At 40.6% G+C, this 21,150-nt stretch overlaps 1 protein-coding gene across 8 annotated transcripts in view; it reads right to left on the bottom strand.

The window, feature by feature from the left end:
• Window positions 1-471: 471 nt before the first annotated feature.
• Window positions 472-21,150, bottom strand: part of LOC137268888 (transmembrane protein 163a-like) — a 39,990-nt gene continuing 19,311 nt past the window's right edge. For 5 of the 8 annotated variants that reach the window (XM_067803481.1, XM_067803485.1, XM_067803487.1 and 2 more), the window contains exons 2-8: window positions 6,548-6,629; window positions 5,726-5,851; window positions 5,297-5,340; window positions 4,681-4,775; window positions 3,559-3,767; window positions 2,597-2,738; window positions 472-2,347 (exon numbers count right to left, since the gene is read on the bottom strand). In XM_067803481.1, coding sequence (XP_067659582.1) covers window positions 2,296-2,347; window positions 2,597-2,738; window positions 3,559-3,767; window positions 4,681-4,775; window positions 5,297-5,340; window positions 5,726-5,851; window positions 6,548-6,629 — 750 coding nt within the window. In that variant the 3' untranslated portion in view covers window positions 472-2,295. Of the gene's footprint in view, window positions 2,348-2,596; window positions 2,739-3,558; window positions 3,768-4,680; window positions 4,776-5,296; window positions 5,341-5,725; window positions 5,852-6,547; window positions 6,630-8,571; window positions 8,737-17,257; window positions 17,340-19,624; window positions 19,801-21,150 lie in introns of those variants that run through there. The other 3 variants (XM_067803486.1, XM_067803488.1, XM_067803482.1) reach the window with 3 other exon arrangements.

Raw genomic sequence — 21,150 nt, 5'->3', positions numbered from 1 at the left:
ACATGCCCTGAGGCAAACTGTCCATATCCAAGAGAGCCCACGCACATTTAGAAACTGTGTCAAGTCTAGATTTCCAGAGCTTCAAGAACAGTCTAAGAGCTCCTTTTCATTATATTGTATTTGTTTTACTTTTTCCCGTAAAATATGTTCAATTCAGAGAATAGTTGAAGGACACCCTCCACACAGCACATGAACAACTTGGACACCGTTCATGCTGTGACAATTATCAGCCATACAAATTAGATCTACAACACGCCAAAATAACGGAAGACCTCGTTCAGACTCCTATATATGTATAGCGACATTAATTTATGTTAAATGCCTGGGTCTCTAACAAATTAGGCCATATAACGTTAATACAGACAGACACAGGTAACAACCCTACCTCAGCCCCGTACACCACAACTCCAAACGCAGCTGTGTATGTAATAAAATATACACCGAGAGGATTAATGAATAGAGGAACATTAGTTTATAATATATCTATCATATTTATTGAATAGATCTTCGATAATATCCTCTTGGTTGGAACAATGCTTTATGCATAAATACAACAATGGTAACAGAACAATGACAATGTAGGGATATAATACAAACAATTCAGCGTCCACACATTTTTACATCATGCACTATTATACAGCCTCGTAAATACATCAGCTCGTCACGGCCACTGTGTTTATTGCACACACAAACAGATTCGACATGCCAGTATTTTATTGTAAGTGATGTTTTACTGATATGATCAGACCATCTCTCCTAGGGAAGCCTATACCAAGGATACGTAAATTCATTTTGTATATTTTACTTCCATAGATGTACTTCAATTCTAAAAATCCACCTGTCGCCATATTCTATCCTGTTTTTCCTGCGTCAAAATTATGTTGTTTTGTTTTTGTTTTGGGGTTTTGTTTTGTTTTGTTTTAAAAGTATATACTGAATCAATAAAACATGCCATATTTGAGTGAGCAAGTGAATTCAACACCAATTCAAACATACATCAACAAGCATCCCAATACCAACACCAACATATATTGATTGTTTGTCGTTTAACGCCCTTCTCAGCAATATTTATATTTCAACTCTAGGACGGCAGTTGGCAAATAATCCAGTCTGATCAGACAACGCAGTGATTGCCATTCGGAGCATCAGTCTTGGAGTCTGATCACCCAGTATCGTCTGTCGCCTTGTCTGTATGACAAGCGACCGTTGCTGAAGACTCACAAGAATATAGTAACTCTGATCTTCTCGGGATAACATCAGGCTCGAAATTAACGTTCGAAATAAACGTCGGTCCTTAGACCTGAAGCCGACTGAAAACCACTTGGACCCACAGCTTTGTTTTCTGCAGGTCCCTATGGCCGACAGCTGTTTCATACCCAATAACTAAGAGTATTTTTTCCATATTAAAATATAGGGCCTACTCATTCTAATCAGGACTACACCTTTTGTGGTCATAGGTCCTTAGGACTTGCAGCTTAAGGAAAAACACTGTCTTAGACGAGGATAATAGGTGAGCATCCACACATTTCATGTGAGCTCGATTATTTTCGGTTGGAATATTTTCTGCTTTTATTGCATATCTTGTGAATCAAGAACACAAGCGAAAGGGAACTGGTTCCCATTTTCGGGGAACAGGGGAAATTATACAGTGAATATCTGACTTATCACATACCAGGCTTATCTTACAGGGAGATGACAAAGGCACAGATGACAGAACCATGTTGTTTCACAATGAATGGTGAGTGATTGAATGAGTGAATTTTACACCACACTAAGCAATATTCCAGCTATATGGCGGCGGTCTGTTAATAATCGAGTCTGAACAAGACAATCCAGTGATCAACAGCATGAGCATCGATCTGCGCAATTGGGAACCGATGACGTGTCAACCAAGTCAGCGAGGCTGACCACCCGATCCTGTTAGTCGCCTCTTACGTCAAGCAGAGTCGCCTTTTATAGCAAGCATGAGTTGCTGAAGGCCCATTCTACCCTGGACCCTTCCGAGACTGCTCTGCTTGTTATGTCCCCAATCCTTGCCAGCTCTGAACACTGGTGCAGAAAACATGACGTGCATGTGCCATATATTCAATATTATTTCACTCCTGTGAGTTATATATGGACCACAAACTTAACAAGTCTTCACAAAACAGACATTCCACGCGTCCACACGGTGTGGAATCAAACATCTTGACTTTTTCACCGAAGTGTGCTGATAGTACATGACTTCATTTGAAACGTGTATATATTTAAATATCCGAGATAAACGTGGTCCTAGAAGATATTTCAGACTGCACGTCAAGACTCCGTAGTAGCTCCCCTGTAGCAACACGCCATCTCAACCAGCAGTCTGTGGAAGTAAGTAAAACATAAATAGAGAGAAGTCCTGAATAATCCAAGTTCTGGCGTTTGTCTGTCAGAAATGTAGTAGATGCACCATGACGCCAAATCTGTTCATGTTCTTTCAAATTCTAAATGTTCAAACATGTTAATTAAATATTAAAGAGATACCGGCACATACCCAGCATCACACTCCCCTTCCCTCCCCCTCCCAACCCCTTTCTCCTACATGAAGATGTCACCATAGTTGTTTTCTTACTTGATTCCCCACGCCAACAAGAAAGCTCCGCACAGCACTCCCACCACAGGATCCAAGTACCAGTATTTGTCGGTGTTCTCCATAGCCAACAGGCTACATATGGTGCCGAAACTCACAGCAGAGCCAGTGAACGTTATCACACCTGTAAACAATTTTCACTGTCACTATTCAGCTCAAAGGTGTACAGTACGGAATGAAATGGACCAATCGCAATAGCGCGTGTATGCGTGCGCACAAAGTGCTGGTCCTGAGGGTAAAAGGTACCTCAATATAATATTGTTACCATAGTTACCCAACTCCGGACTCCGAGCTAACCAGTTCATGGTTTGGTCTCTCAGTGCCAGCCAGGATATCAACAAGTACCATCTGTTCGGGTCGTTTGGTGTGACACGGCCGAGGATCAAACCAGACACCGTTCTCCTGGACCGTCAGTCCAGTATACCGGCATGTGATACAGGAATTACAGTTCCACTGGTCAAATACCATACACGCGCTGGCGATATTGGCAAATGCGGTTTAACGTCGTACTTAAGAATATTTCGCTAATTTGAAGACGTGCATGCGCATTTATGTGTGTGGTACAAACTGCTTGTACTAGCCCATCCTCAATTATGAAAGCGCAGTCAGACACAGTATACGTACTCCGAGCCAGTCAGTCCTTGTTGTACCCATTAATGCATGACCCATAAAGAGCATGCATGTGTGATTGGTCTGGACCAGACGAACCAATGACTGATATAACGAGCATGTATGTGTGATCGGTCTGGACCAGACGAACCAATGACTGATATAAATAGCATGTATGTATAATCGATCTAAATTCTGGACCAGACGAACCAATGACTGATATAAAGAGCATGTATGTATAATCGGTCTAAATTCTGGACCAGACGAACCAATGACTGATATAAAGAGTATGTATGTGTGGTCGGTCCTAATCCCAGTCAGTACGTGTTACTTACTGTCGGTAATTAAAGTCTTGCTTTCCAGCTTGTACCCCAGGATGACCTTGATCATGGCGAGAGCGAAGGAGACAAGGGCGTTACAGATCGCCAGGCCGTACAAGATGTCGCTACTGGTTTCCTTCACCTCCATGGCAAGGGCATTGGCAGATTTGCCGATCAAACATGTGGCTGCTACCAGAAACAGGACTGATATGACGATACAAGCACTGGAAGAGAAACACGTGAGTGCTATATAAATGGTGGATATTCTACTCAGGAAAGACGAGAACACACTCGAATGTGCCACAGATGATTAGTGGTACTTGATTCAGCGTCACTGCTAAAAGTGTCATTGGTCCTTAACGTCAAAGGAAACCCCAAGTGACGGTCAGGCTCGTCGTAAAGGAGTTCAGTAAGACGCTCTAGTAAAAAAAACTCCTGTAGAGGAATTCAGTAAAACACTCCAGTAAAGGAATTTCGATAAAACACTCTTATAAAGGAATTGAGTAAAACAGTTTAGTGAAGGAATCCAGTAAAACACCCCATAAAGAAGTTCAGGAAGGTAAAACGCTTCAGTAAAGGAGTTCAGTAAAACACTCTGGTAATGTAAATTTTCGTAATTAAAACAGTGTGGTAAAGTACTTAATGAGAACACATAGTTCAGTAAAACACTTCAGGGATGGGCTTCAGTGAAACGAGCGAGTAAAATATTTCAGTAAAACACCCCAGTAAAGGAGTGAGTATGGTTTTACGCCGCTTTCAGCAATATTCCAGCAATGTCACGGCGGGGGACACCAGCGATGGGCTTCACACATTGTACCCGTATGGGGAATTGCACTCGGGCCTTCAGTGTGACGAGCGAACGCTTAACCACGAGGCTACCCACCGTCCCCTCCTGTAAAGTGGTTCAGAAAAACACTCGTAAAGGACTCGTGTGAAACCCTTTAGCAAAACACTTCAGTAAACACGTCAGTAAATCTCTCTAGTAACACTCCACAGGATAAAGCTTCAGTAAAACACTTCGACGTAATTTCGATGACATCTACGTGGTTGATGTATCAAGAACTGATTCGACATCTATACGGAGTCCTGGTTTCTCTGACGACTTGAGACCCTGGTACATGTGTCGGATATACTTACACCCGTTCTCGTTTCGCTGAATATACGGATCGGTCACTACCGTAAAACCTCCATAGGACGACCATGGAGGAAATCCCGTCCAAAAGAGCATCCAACTGGAAAACACAAATCACAAGGATATCAAATCAGTATTAGCATATAATGACAAGAATGGCTCCACGTGACAGGATGAAATCACAGAAGCAACAAACCAGCTCTTAACTATAAAACTGAGTAAGTGTTTTCCAAATTCCCCGAGAGACACAAGACAGTATTTCATTTAACAACATTATCATTGAGGACAGAGAAATTATTTGATTCATTTTTCTTCTCAGGTTGTGAATGACTAAATCAACGATTTGCTTTCAATAATTAGTAGTTGTTTCGGCTTATACAGCATTATTATATACAGATGAGTCTAATTGTTGTCTCCTGTCAAGCCGCAGCATGCGGACTTCGAAGACAATTGGTAAACCCAGTTAGCAGGAAGTTTAATCACATTATCTGAAGAACGTTTCTTTCAAAGTTGGCGGCAAATCAGTAATATCTATTTCTGCAAATTAGTACTGAGAACTGTGTTCTAGATTCAGCGTCTGGGGCAAAGCTGGTAATAGAATATAGAGAACACTACACCTACCCCATATCCAAACAGAGACTGACTCCCTTCAAGAGTACTGAACACTGAAGCAGAAGGTCATTGACATTACAGAGAACAAAGAATATTACTTTACAGGGAACATTACTTTACAGCGAATAAAGAACATCACTCTGCAGTGAGCAAGGAACATTACAGTGAACAAAGAACATTACTTTACAGTGAAGAAAGAACATTACAGTGAATAACGAACATTGCTGTACAGTGAACAAAGAACAATACAGTGGACGCTGTCTAAACCGGCACTCATTGGGACTGGATAAACAATCCGGTTAAGACAATGTGCCATGGATGGGACTGAGATTTTATGCCGGTGTTAATGGGATGTCTAAGTGATAGTGTGTCCTCAAATCAGAACCATCTTCCAGAATACACACAGTGGTGAGCACACACACACACTCACTCACTCACCTATAGCAATGATTCCCGTGGACAGAGCGAAGATAACGGAAGCCCAGGAGACAACAATAGCAGCAACACGGAGTCTGGTGGCAGTGTTGTAGGACACCCGGTGTTGGCGGTCTTTGGTCAGGTAATCTGTGGGGACATGGAGGCAGACAATACAACTCTACTACTACCACTGCTTCTGATCCTGCTACCACTCATCACAAGTCTTAGGAAGTAGCGTGTTTAGCAGAGATGATGCATTAAAAGTCTACTCACTGGTTTAAGCAGACACAACTGACTCCATTAGGTGAAGTAAAAACATATTCAATATCGAAAGAAATGCCCTCAGTAGTGTTATACGTTATTATCTGTATGCCAAGTTGGTTCCCATCCATTAAGCTACAGACTGTTAGTCAGGAACGACTTCAACTTGCAGGTATACATCCTCATGTATCATCCTCATGTATCATCCTCATGTATCATCCTCATGTATCATCCTCGTGTATCAACCCGTGAAGGTCACGGGGTAGAATAGGCCTACAGCAACCCATTATTGCCATGCTTGCCATGAAAGGCGACTATGCTTGTGGTAAGAGGCGACTAACGGGATCGGGTGGTCAGGCTCGCTGACTTGGTTGACATGTCGTCAGTTCCCAATTACGCAGATCGATGTTCATGCTGTTGATCACTGGTCCAGACTCGATTATTTATAGACCACCGCCATATAGCTGAAAGATTGCTGAGTGTGGCGTAAAACTAAACTCACTCACTCACTCCTCGTGTATCATTCTCATGTGTCATCCTCCTGCTCCTCATGCATATTCATCTGTCTCTTCATCAACTTACCTTCCTCACTGTACGTTGCGTGTGATGCAGCCGAGTTGGAGGATGATGCCAGCTGCATCGGATGGAGTTCAACAACGTCAGCCTGAAAACAAGTGAGTGAGTTTAGTTTTATGCCTCTTTAGCTATATTAGCAATATCATGGCGAGGGACACCAAAATAGGCTTCACATTGTACCCATGTGGGGAATCGAACACGGGTCGCCGGCGTGACGGGCGAATGCTACTCTACCGCCCTGAAAGTAAAGAGAGAGCCATGACATCACAGTCCCGTACAGCGGGTTGTGTGTTTCACCACAATCATTTCTGAAAAAAATACAGAGAATCAGCTGGCAGAGTTTAGTCAGTACGTATACATGCACTCAGACAGGTGGGAACGTACACCAGACAACCCATTTACATACAGGTGACAGGAGATGAGATATAATGTTGTTTACGATTTGTAGCATGTGTCGTAGAGGTACCTCGCAGAATCATTTACAAACAGTTTCATTAACACACTGTCGCTGCAGGTGTACACTTCTGTATCCATCAAAACACTTCTCTATTCTCACTAATATGACTACCAACGATTTAACGTGTTTTTACATCGTCTTCATGTTATAATGTTCAGTGGATAATACCATATTTCAAAACATAACTTCAAATTCTGAAGAAATATTCATTTTCATTTAAACACTTACCTCCTTTGTTGTTTGTTTATTTGTTTTAAACATATTTTATACATAATAAAAGAATTAGGTACAACGTATACAACTTAGAACACCTTCTCCGTAGTATTTACATTAAATTATTTACATTCATTATACAAGATGGACAGAGAGGAACAGGAAATTGGGAGAGAGTGGAACAATTGCAATAATTAAGAAAATCTTTTTGATTGACAAAACAATGTCTTGTGTTCTAGACTATAGATTCTCGCTACCTGTACACGGCCCTCTGTACATGACTGTGTTCTAGATACAGAGTTCAAAAACTACATAAATATGCCCTATATGAGATGCACAATACAACTTTAATACCTTCCATATATGGTATGCAGATTCGATATGTACAATATATGGCTTTGTCATGAATTATTCATGAGTACAGTTCACATCACTGACCCTTTGAAAAGCATACAGGGTTCAGGTTTAAGCATCGGCAATTAAATTACCAGATTTTCAGCACCGCCGGCCTCTCCACATTATGTTATTTATGCCATGTTTAAGCTTCGTATGAACGACATCTTCAGACAGTAACTGTACACACGTGTCTTGAACTGTGTCTTAAAACCACCAGTATACAATCCGTTTGGGTTCAAATGAGAACTATGAATTATTAAATATCTCGAAATACGGATAAGTGCACAAAACATAAAATAAATGGTCCTGAAACCTCCACCCAAAAGTATCTGAAATCTGACGTTTACTGATCCAACACGGAAAACGTTGTTTAAGAAACCATCATGTTATATTGTGTATATTTTACGCTTCATACCCAGGATGACAAACGACCGGTGAGGCAGTACCAGCACACATTCAGGTGCAACTCAACACTGCCAGGGGCCACAATTATACTAGAATTATTAACAAAACCAAACACAACGATTACTTCAGGAATCACAAAAATAACCAAAAGCTCCAAAATCAAGTACAATATATATAGTTGAACTCTACTTAGTGTTACCTCAGTTTATCTGAGGAAGAACAAATATTGGGGGACAGTTTGAAATCTTTCCAAATGTTGAGCCACCATTAGTACACAACTGGGTAAGAGGTCTGCCCGTACCCGTGCCCGCCCCCCTCAAACCCTATCAAAAGCCAAAATTACAAAATGACACGCATACCTTACCCTAAATATACATTCAGTAAACAAGGACAGGTATAAAAAAAACAATCAATGAACTTATTTAGTGTTGGAATACTACACCGAGGTAGGTGGAAATATTCTATGTCAAGAGAGGTGGGTACGGGCGGAACTCTTTCCCATTCCTGAGAAGGTATTCGTGCCAACGTGTCAGGTTAAGCAACGTAACAGATATCTCACCTTTTTAGCATATTGCAAAGTTTCATTGATGTAAAACTGTATGACTTCGGGCCCAAGAACAACCTCCATGTTTATACTGTCTGTTTTGCCTGTGTTGGACAAACGACAAGGATCGGACGTTCCCAGGTGCACGCGATGTCCGTGCTTTTGTTCATGATCGTCAAACATTGCACAGATTGCTCGTGCTCAGTTGCACAAATATTGGAACTTTTGTTTATGTCATCTGTAATACACTGCATGCATCTTTGTGGCGCTATTTACGAGCCTGAAATCGGGTCATGACAGCGTGAGAGAAGGAGTATGGATTTACAACCAAATATATTACAACAATATCACAGCCGGAAACACAAGAAATAGGATTCACACATTATAGCGATGTGGCGGATTCAACCCGGGTCTTCAGCGTGACGAGCGACCGCTTTAAGCACTGGGCTACCCCACCGCCCATGATGACACATACCCCATAACGGTACATAGTCTGTGCTGCTGACAACAGGTTGGTTTTCAAAACCTTCTCTAAGATCGTCACTGTCAATCAAGTCGACATAATGCAGTATGACTTTTTGGCAAGAATATGTTGTTACACTTCAAGAAGGAATTACATATTATTATCTTGGAGAAGAAATCAGATTCTGAAATACATCTAAGATTAATGAATTCGAAAGTAATGGGCAATGTATGTAAAACTTGCAATTTCAATTTCACACTTGGAACTCCTGGCTGTTCTACCAGCAAATGACAACAAAATAATGATCAAGCAACATTTTTATTAGGGGGTCCAAAATTGGATTTTGTTGCAATTATTAGATTTGACATTAATGAGCAAATAATCGTTCTCAAATGAAATCAGCTGTAGTGAATGTCATGGTTTAAATTAGAATGCGATGGTGTGAATGAGAGAGCAAGTGATGAGCAAGTCTTCTATTAAAGGTCACATGCAAAAGAAAAAAACATATTTTTAATTAAAACACAATTATCACTAATCTTATTCATGACATATAATGCGCATTGCTTATAGTGATAAAAAGACAAATATAAAAAATTCTAAGCGGGCAATGGCGAATCAAAAGCGCAATATTATGTACTTGGGCTTACTTCCCTCGAAAGCAAGCACCCGTGAGACCGAACCCGGACTGAGCGGGTGGGTGTGCACTCACGTGTAACGAAGACATTTCATTGATTCATTGGCCGATATGCAGAGGGCTCATATAGTGTATATATAGATGATGTGTTTGACTGGCATTTTTATTGTATATGACGCGATGTTTCGGTATGGAGTCATATACGGCTGTCAAACAAGAGTGATGGCGGTATTTTATGGGCTCACTTACCGCTGTCACGGAAGAGTGATGACGGCTTATTAAGAATCCATACAGAAACGTCGTATCACATACAACAGAAGAAGTTGTTGTCCGTAAAGAATGTATACAGAGATCTTGGGTTTTGTTAATGCATGCTCTTGCGTGGCTGGAAACTGTCGTTCGTCCAAGTACAAAGCAGAACTTGAAAGTGACAATCTGAGTTTGCAACGGTTTCCGTCCGATCCAGTCATCTGGGAAAAATGGATGCAGTTTGTTTGTAACCCACAGACATAATAACATGTCGTGTGTCCAAGTATCACACCTGCATGTCTGTGCATAATGTGACACAGACAGAGCCAATGTGCACGAGCCAAAAATCAATGTATTATGTTTATGGTGATCGATATGAAGTCAAAATTGCATGTGGTCAATGACTGAGGTTGTATATAGCATATTGTTATTAGCAGACAGTTAGGAAGACACACGGGTATCAATAGAAAACAGACATCGAGTTTTGTCACTGACAGAGACAGATTGTCAGAATCAACATATTCCATAGTACTTCTAAAGGTACATTTTCTTGAAATCTGCAATTATGGAAACCGTGTATTTTTGTTACCGTAGACCAAATATCATTGTAATCACAAGAAACATATCTTTTTCTCCAATTTCTACCGTAGCGATAATCCTTACACGTTTCACTTGCTGTGTTTTGACGAGTCGCCTTCCCGATTCAGCCACGCGAAACTAACCACTGCGCATTCGCCATGGGCGCAGCACAGCACAGCTGGTGAAACCACTTTTTCCCTCGCGCTGGGATGAAATTAGTGAATCGTTTAAACTCCGATTTCGCTATCTTTTTTGTCATCGCGTTATTTTTCAACTTTATACAACTTTTTCATTTTTGATAATTTCTTTCATATGTGCATGCCGAAAGGTATCAGAATCTGCAAAGTTGTGTTTTTCGTAGCATATGACCTTTAATGATTTTTTCAAGTTTTCATGTTACAGTTTTCTTGTAATTTTTTTTCATTCCTCTCTACTAATAGATTTAATTCTACACCCCTCTCCCCACCCCCCAACCTTTAAGTGGTCTAGTCACAGATTTCCGGTGTCTTCTGGATACTAGAGGTCACATAAGGGCGAGAGCACAGACTTCTTCCTTTATTAAATAGAGTGTGAACCAGATTTATCAATACTCTTTGATATGCAAATATATAATGCAATAAATAGGAAAAGGAAAATAATGCAGACTCTTTCAGTTTTGACTGTGACAACTGATACGCATATATTTAAGCTGTGAAACGTCAGATTGTATTATTTACCTGCATTGATGTACACGAGTAAGGTCAAACGTTTGAAAATGAAAGGAAATGAACAAGCTGTCAGTCGCCCTCTGCACGTGAAATAATTCTTTCTTAAAAATATTTAACGAAATACGTTGTATTATACTTTCAAATTTCATAAAGCTGGCAGGTACCACAACCTGTATCCCGCTGATGGATATTGAGAGCGTTGGGTAAACATTCATAAAGCCTAAAAGCTGCAATACCGGGATGACAGCTGAGATCAACATCAGATCTCTGACTTAACGTCACAGACGAGAAACCTGACAATTTCTACGCGTCTCCATATGCCCCTGTATCTCAATGTGATAAAAAAAACAGTAATTCACGACTTATATTTTTTTAGCTAACAGTGCAAGTGACCAAATCAATCAATCAATCAATCAGTCAAATTATACAAATCTCTGGTTTGAGCACTAATAGCCCCGCGAAGTGACATATCCGAAAGAAGCGCTTTCAAACTGTTATTCCCATTTGGTAGAGAATTACTCGCAAATCAAGGGAGGACACATGATATTCGCATAAAGGATTTGTGGCGGATTTATTGACATGCGGATTCTCAAAAACTCAAAGGATTTGCCTACATTTTCTTCTATCTCAGAAAGGGAACGAGTTTTGTTCTTTGAAAACATTTGATTTTTCAACATTGTCGGTATCAAACGTGAAAAAACGCATTCCTTGACCCATGGTGAACACAGATATACCTACATACATCAATCTGCAGAGGTTCAGGACAATTTGTCAAAAATGAAAGCAAATGTCATTTGAAGTTTTCCTATACGTGAAATGCTGGACTTTCTCGTTGATAACATCTTTGTAAAATGTTCGAGTAAAACACTTCGACACGAAGTAGACATCTCATTGCGCACCAATCCTAGCAGATCGATTGCATGGATTAAATCAAAACAAGCTTGAAGGTAATTAGGCCAAGAAGCCTACCTGAAGCTTTCGGTGCATCAGTTACTTAATGTCGTAATATCAAAAACCGCCATAACCATCATTGTTGGAAACAAGTGTGACCGCCTCAACTGTTTCCTATTTAGATCTCTGCATAAATATTTCAGAGTCTCTGAAAGGATCTCTACAAAGCTTTATGACTAACGGGATGATGTCAACTTTCAACTTTCAGCTTCCCTTTCATGTTGATCAATATTCCAACAGCTCCATCCATTGGTGTGTACATTTCACAACTTCTGAGATACAACAGAGCGTTCTGTTTTTACCAAAATTTCAAAGAGCACCATACCATTCTTGCTCAGAAACTGTAGGTCAAGGATACATTCAAGGCCTCAGTACAATAAATCTTTCAAAATATTTGTGGTAGGCATGTCTAGGCCGAAGTTTGAATTCCGATGGAATTCCCCATTTTGACTTGTACCCTACATTGGCTAACATAAGACCGCTGGTACACGTCGAGTGCTAACGGCGGGGCAGGATACGCTCCTCTTCTCGTGTATACCCAGGACACCTGGTATTTGATAGTGATTCATTGACACATACTAATGATATCGTAGGAAGTGCACAGTAGACACGGGGACATGTTTGAACGTATTTCTTGAACGACTTGCACAAATATATCTACGAATGTGCGTGTCTACACAGATATGCTTCAACATTAGCAGCTGAATTTTCTTATTTATCGATCACTTGATTGTCAGGTTTGTTTACCTGCCTCCGCCTACCAGGTGTACTGTGCTGTAGCTGTGTGACGTCAGCCTGTAAATAATTACTTTCAGGTAACCTCTTACACTAGTATTTTAGAAGTTGGGAAGTTCAACACGTATTTATGGCGAACAACTTATTGTATTTCGCGAGTTCGATTTTTCGATGCGAATTTTTATATGCTTGCCAAACAGGAATGAGGAGTGGCTGTATGTAGGTAAAGAAATATGCATAGTATTTTCTACATGGCACATCCAGACATGTCCTATAAGAGCAGAGATAGAGAGACGTGTACACATTACTAAAGGGGAACGTGGATAAACATTACTTATTGCATACAGGTGAGGTAACAGTTGACATGTATATTGGATAAAAGTTCAGGCGACCAGAAATTGCAGAAGTGCAAAAGCTACATACCACCTTGCAGGCGTGTCCGATCTTCCAGCCCTCTATCGTGATTGTGTCTTCAATAATAACTCATATCTTCACATGAAATCTATGCAATTGTGCAAAATTGCTTGCGATCGATATATCCACGTCCAGTGAACAAGGGACAGTACATCCTTAAGTGAAGCCTGGCGTCCCTCAATCACACGCGGGTTTTCATTACGGGCATTCCTCAGGTTTGTTACGATGAGGCCTTGCACCTGTGTTGTCTCAGCTGGTTCCACTACAAGGCATTGATCTAGAGTTGCGTGTGTGCGTGCGTGCGTGCGTGTGTCTACTTAAGTGTGCGTGTGTTTTTAGTTTCGAATTTGGTTGTTTTTAAAGGTGTGTGAGGAGGTTTTGCTTTATTTGTTTGGGGTTTGTGGTTTTTTAGTTTGTTCGGGGTTTTTTTAGTTGCCATTTGTTTTGTATTTTGTTTTGTTTAGTCATTTTCGGGGCGGGGATGGGATGTGTTGTTTGTGTGTATCTGTATGTGTATTTATGCGGTATGTCGTATTGTAAACGTGTGAATTAGTGTACGTTATTGCATGTGATTAAGTGCTTTAATGTATGTTTGTGTGTGAGTGTATCTTGGTGCATGTGTCCCTTCAGTTAGATGGCGGGGTGAATATACACACAAATATGGTATGTATATACTTACCGTTTTTGGGGTGGAGTGTGTATATATACATATGTCTGTGTGTTGTAATATAAGAGGGGGTTACTGTCATAAAGCTGTACAGCCAAGGACCTTTTCATCCCTATTTAGTTAAGAAAAGCAGATGTGACAGTTATGAAAGTCAAAAGTAAAGAAATTCTAAGTTTTCTAATTCTCACAAGCATGTGTTTGGACATACAGAGCAGAACAAGCAATAACATGCACGAAGCATTACAATTAATAGCTTCAAGTTCAAATGAAACAAGGCATGTTCGTGAGCAAGGACCATTTTACTTTTTCATCTGTTACCCGTATTATCCTTATCTCGGAGGGAAATCAAATCGGGACAGACTCACACATGTAAATATTTTGTTTGTGTAATGAACAAAGCTACGACATCATGCGACACCTGCACGCATTGGTCATCACACTTGGAGTTTCGGGCTGACAGGTTAAAACATAGTACACCTTCTCCACCGGTTGCCTCACCTCCATGGCAACGGTCTGTATGACTGCGAACACATAAATGTCGTGTGAATTTGATTCAAGACCCTGTAAACCACTTAAAATATTATCCATCTCGATTATGTGCTCTGACATACGCATCTCGAGATAATACCCATTAATTTGTGAATCTTCTGTCTGTAACAGTCGCTGTTCATATAACATAGCTATCGTGAACCTGGATGGACGAAGAGGATGGGGCAAGGTGGAGTGGGGTATGTTTTGGAAGGGCAGTAACTGTGACTGAACAGTTCACCCTTCTCGTAGCGCGTTACTTGTTCTGTGGCTGGATGTCTCCAGGTCAACAACCTCTCCTCGAGCAGGGCAGCAGTGCTGTCTCAAATGAACCCCGACGTTCATGTGTAGCTATTAGTCATTGTGACACTACGCGCAGATGCAATGGATTATTTCGCACGTGGCGGTATCTGAACATCTCTGATACAAAGACTTAAACTGATAGCCTCGGTATGGAGATAAATCTACCGTCATATTCGAGTATGACGATATACCGAGCCAGTCAGGCCTCCTATTCAGTGAGTTAAACCTTAACTTACAGACTCGGAACACAAACCCATCCATGAAAACTCCCGCAGGTCTAGATTATGCAGCAAGTCTAGATTATGTAGCAAGTCTAGGTTTGATAGTCTTAGGGCACCTTTTCATTATCTTTTCATTTAATTATGGACTGTTTTTTGGCTGCAAAATATGTTCATTTCAGATACTAGTTGTTAGTCTAAACTTTAAGGTACACTGGTGCATTTAAGTATGAGGCCCGTGTGTTTAGAAATGACACCTGTGGTATTAAAATCTTGGCTATTCTATACAAATGCCCAATAAAACGAGGGAAGGAGATATTACATGTGACAACTATTGACAAAACGCCCACAAGACAATGTGAATATAGTTTACGCATTTCAACGTTATGCAATGCATCGTCATCATGCAGTGTTAGTTTCAAGTGAAAACCTTCACATTATGAGCCTACATTAACAGCTTGGGATGAATCTGCAACATTCCTATAACTGTATGTAGTACCATTGTTCATCATGAGGTCCAGTGTAATGATACCGCCGACACAAACATGGAAACCGTTGAAATGATACTGAAGGTGTTATGACTATGGATTACGTAAAATTAATTTCAGGCGTGTAGATCAATATCTGGTGTGTCCACCGTGTCGGTCGATACATACACGGGGCTCTTTTAGCACACTGTCGCTCAATTGTTTTGTTCTGTCTCACTCAGGTCTGATTACAACACCTGCTTTCTGCCATGGTCGAGAAATTACACTAACTAATTTGCCAAACATTAGGACCACTTGATGTATGACACCCGTTTATCAGAATTGGTTAAACTGAACGCCGTCGTCCTTACCCGTAATAATCTGGACATATCCGTTTGAACACGGGTAATTTGAATCAAAACATTGCATTAACGATTTGTCAGCTATTTCAAATGTTTGTCATGTAACATACATGCACATGCACATGCACATGCAGACGCGGGGTTTTCATGCATGGGGACTCAATGGGGAATCCCCATTTGAAGCACATGCAGTGCTATGTACAACAGCGCCCTCGGTGTATATATCTCCCTGTTCACAGACATGTTAATATTTACATGTATGTGTACTCTCTGGTTTTATAAACAACAGCAGAATGAAAATAAATAAACTAACATTTACAGCAATATGAAGATTTTCACTGAACGCATATTCCAAGTGCACTTATCTACCCTGTACGTGTCAGCATATCTACATCATAACTTAATCATAATCTAACACCACATATTATAACTTTGATTGTCCAGTTACAGTTTGACTATGCTTGTCGCAAGAGGCGACTAAGGGGATCGGGTGGTCAGGCTCGCTGACTTGGTTGACACATGTCATCGGTTCCCAATGGAGCAGATTGACGCTCATGCTGTTGATCACTGGATGGGCTCGTCCAGACGTAAAATTAACTCACTCACTCACTCCAGTTGCAGTTACTGTTGCGTCAATATTTAGTGAGACGATTCACATATATAATAGATACAATAAGAACACATCTCCTACCTGGAGGCGTTATGTCAAAATTCTCTGCCACTGTCGTATTAAAGTGAAGTTCTTCATTGAACCTGACGTTCACGACTAATTAAAGCCGCTTTTTCCGTGAGTACCCGTTCACACGGATCCTAGTTAACCTGAAGATCAGTTCCATACATTGACTTTAACTTAAGACTATCTTAACGCAAAGAGAGATTCGACAATGTAGGCCCTCCAAACCCTCTATTCTAGAGACTGAAGAGGTAAATTAACTCCGAGACGGTGAAAACTTATCTCTACCTATTCCGATACAATAAAACCTCCTTAATGAACCATTCCCTTGGAATCCGTACGGTATAGTTACGATCGCCCCGGAATCGTCGTAACAGAGTGACGTCATTGGTACTACGTATACATGAACACGCTGTTCAGCTATACCTAATATTGTCCTAAAAGTGAGGTTTCCCTATTAACTTGAGCATGGCCGAGGAGTTTCAAAGAAGTTAAGAGGAACTGTTCTATAACTGAAACCAACTAAGGAAGTCCACACGACGTGTAAACATATTCGAAAAAAAGGATTGCAAACATGGATCATTTATTTCATTGTATAGTTAAAAAACGAAATGTTTTAAAGTTAGATGTACTCCATTGCAGTCTCCAGACAAGTTAGGAGACAAGTTTTCATTCGAATATTTTGCAAATGACAGTAACCGTTTCGCATTTATAATAACAAAACGCATGCAAATGATAGTCAAAAACATACCTTATACCTTTCAAACAAGTCAGCGCAAAATTCCAATCATTCTCTCTTGAAGAAGAAATACTTGGTATATACTGGTTTCCGGCCCTACGTGTTTTCAGCTGGATATATTACCATGAATTGCCCAAACGCATGTTCAGGGCCAGTGAACTTAGCCGCAAGGCCTCAATCCAGCCGAATTAATAACAGGCGTCATGCACGTGACTGCCTCGCGGTAGACGTTCTACAAAATGAACTTTTCCCGTTCCTATTCCTGCTCTGAATTTGTTCCTTCGGGACATATATATTTCTATATGTGGGAATTATAATATCTTGTTTTGAATATTCGTATTTGATGTTCTAATATAACCATGACGACATGGAGGTTACTGGGGACAGTTTTCCTGCTACACAAGTATTGTGTTGTGTACTCGCCATTACTGTCCACCAGCAACATAATACGGTCTCCAGGACTGGGGGTTATGCTTTCATGTTTATATCCATTTCTGAAATGGTATGATGTATTGCTGCACGAAAAGAACATGGTTTCAAAAAACCCTAAATCTAGTATAACTGTTTGTTATTGTTCCATGGCAACATATATTTGACTACCATTGGCATAAAACAGTGAAACCTCGCTTTTCCGGACCCGCGATGTTTGGAAACCTTCCATACCGGACCATAATTACAAAATACGGAATAATAAGTATGTAACGATTCATTCATACGGAAATTCGGTTTCTGGGTCCGGATTGTGTATTTCAGGTATAAATGTACCGGATACACAGTGATACATTATTATATGAATTTTGGGACAGTGGCTACGTTTTTCGTTCAGTGACAGTGAGTAAGGTTTTACGCCATTTTTAACAATATTCCAGCAATATCCTGACGGTGGACACCTTTATACATTGTACCCATGTGAGGAATCGAACCCTGGTCTTCGGCGTGACGAGCAAACGCTTTAACCACTACACCACCGTACAATTAGAACCTAGTATCCACCATCACAAGGACGGAGGATCCCAGTGGTGACGTAGTCTTGGGATTATATAACCGAGTGTAATTGGTTATAAAGGGTAAATTCAGGATTTGCGTCTTCCGCTTCCTCCGTACCAACTTTGATTCTTTACGAAATATGATCAAGTTCTAATGTAGATATTTCCAAGTGATGAATAATAACTCGATGTTTAACTTTTGTCTCCAGGTTTGATTGTATATCGTTTAACGCCGCACTCAGCAATATTCTAGCTATAATCAACCCCGGACCAGAAAATCCAGTGATTGACGCCATAAGCATAGGTCCACACAGTTGGGATAGGCTGACCTGTATCAATTCAGACGGGAGACTGTTATGACACAGCTTACGTGAGGTACGTTTAACCGTATCCTCATCCAACAGCGATATTCAGTTAATCAATCGATTTTCATGGACAATGCGGAGTCACTGCTCCCGCCATTCTGGCCCTTCTGTTAATTAAGGAATGAGGAAAAGCTTCATTATTTTGCGATGCAGCACGCATACAATTGCTGTTCCTGTCGTATCGATACGCGTGAGATGGGTTTGAGACTACGCACGAAATATTAGTTTCACTTACATATGCCAGATACGAATGGTTGATGAAGCTGGCAACAGCCGTTTCGCAGCTTTGCTAATATGCACATTAGTAAGTGTTTAAAACTAAACTCCTGCAGAATATGTTATCTGTTGAAATCGATCTCATTAACGAAACACTCTCCAACGTTTTATGTTTTTTCTTTTTGTTTTTTTTTTCAATAAACTGAAAGTAATGAGAGTCATGGTACGTGGGACAGTCTGATATATCTGATCACGTGAACAAACAACCTTACGTACATGAATAACGCCGATGTTTTATTTATTTATTTTTTATTTATTTATTTATTATTGGTACAAGTCATATATAGATGATATTAGTAATCCCGTCGATTTGACTGTAAACATAATATAACTGTGTGTAGTAAGTAACCTCATTAAACTCAATGTGAAATATAACGATATAGGTTGTCAATGAGATAAGTAATTTTGATAAACTCACTGTAAAACATACAGTTGAGAGAAGTAATTCTGATAAACTCATAGAAATACAAATAGTTGATATAAGTGATTCCGATGAACTCATTGCAGAACATATAATTGAGATAAGTAATTCTGACAGACTCACTGTAAAACATATAACTGAGATAAGTAATTCTTATAAACTCACTGTAAAACATATAGTTGAGATAAGTAATTCAGATAAACTCATTGTAGAACATAGTTGAGATAAGTAAATTTGACAACCTCAATGTAAAACATATAGTTGAGATAAGTAATTCCGTTAAACTGACACTCAAACATGCTGTCGAGATACGTTATTCAGTTTAACTTACTGTTTAGTCTCCTTGCACATTCAGTTTGACAACTTGAGGCTAACTTGAGGCAGCGTTCAAGTAACGATTCCACGTTGCAAGATTCACTGTTCTTCCAGCTAACAATACAAATGTTCACCTGTTACGTGTCTCCTGCACTATGGCCGGCTGAACACAGCCACGACGCAGTCTGACACACGTCTGGAGATACGTTAACGAGACTTGTACAGAGGAGAGAACGACCGACGACGGCCTGGTGAGAGGTCACTGACAACACTCATCCCCATAAACGTCAAGCGCGATATCCCCTGGAACAGGCCCTATATGTGTAGGCAGGACTTGAGTCTTGATGATCTCCGTTTTCTTCAAAACGTACATGATCAAAAACATGGTCGACGTCGAAGCCAGATTTCCTGGAACCTGACAAACACCAAGCCGGATCCCACAACGGTCTGAACCGTCTCCTGCCATTTCAACATCCAAACATCTACAGATGCATCATAAAGATGATCGAGACTGCAAACTAAGCCAGTGTCGAACAACTCTAGTAGTAAGCTGCTTGTAGAGAACTGGGAGATAGCGCCAGACGTCTGGGTGACAATCTGATACTGGGAACAAAGACACCAGTCCAGTTCCTGTATCTCATTGATCAGATGCTACACTTAGTGAGATCATGTAGAGTACCTCTGTATGTCAGTGTTTAAAGATAATATAATCTGCTGCTCAATGATCTTCCAACTGTTCCTACTACAGCAAGCCCGACATCCAAAGCGCCGCAATTATTTGTGAAGTGTTTGGCTCCTTTGGACGAGTCTGCCCTGAGGATTCAGGAGTGAGTGGGTCTTCAGCAACCCATGCTTGCCACAAAAGCTGACTATGCTTTTCTTAAGTTGCGACTTACGGGGTCGGGTGGTCAGGCTGGATGACTTGGTTGACACATGTCATCGGTTCCCACTTGCATAGATCGATGTCTGGTGTAGACTCGATTATTACCACCGCTGAAGACCTATTCATCCCGGAACTGACAATATTTGATGTTTGTCCACATTTGGCATGTTGACAACCCGCCCTGAAACACCTTGAATACACCAGACTGTGAACCCCGTTTCTACTCCCCCGCCCTTCTGTGTTATATAGGATAAAATTATCTCCCTATTTGGGGTGATATTACTTGAGAACTAAGACGTTGTTTAGAAAATGGTTATGCCATCCACTACGTGTGATCAATTGAGCGCAAAAACGTCATTATCGTGTAACCGTTTCCATGGTGTGAACGTGATCATTGCTGTACACAGCATTGTTGTATGGGTTCACAACGTTCAGTCGGTAAATAGCAAATTTCAATCTCGATATCGACAGACAAATATTAACCTTTGATGCCAGACGTCGTCTTTGGTCGATCAAAGGCGACAACTGGTGGTCAAGGCCGTTTCATCAGAAATACCGTGTTACAAAATCCTGGTCAAAGTGCCCTCAAAAGTGGACACGTCCTTCACAGAGCTACATCTGTTGATATCCCACAACTAACGCATCATCAATTTACTGCA

This window comes from Haliotis asinina, chromosome 16 (assembly GCF_037392515.1).
Source record: "Haliotis asinina isolate JCU_RB_2024 chromosome 16, JCU_Hal_asi_v2, whole genome shotgun sequence".
Lineage (NCBI taxonomy): Eukaryota > Metazoa > Mollusca > Gastropoda > Lepetellida > Haliotidae > Haliotis > Haliotis asinina.
Note: the sequence above shows the minus strand (reverse complement) of the source record. Positions and strands in the feature narration are given on the sequence as shown.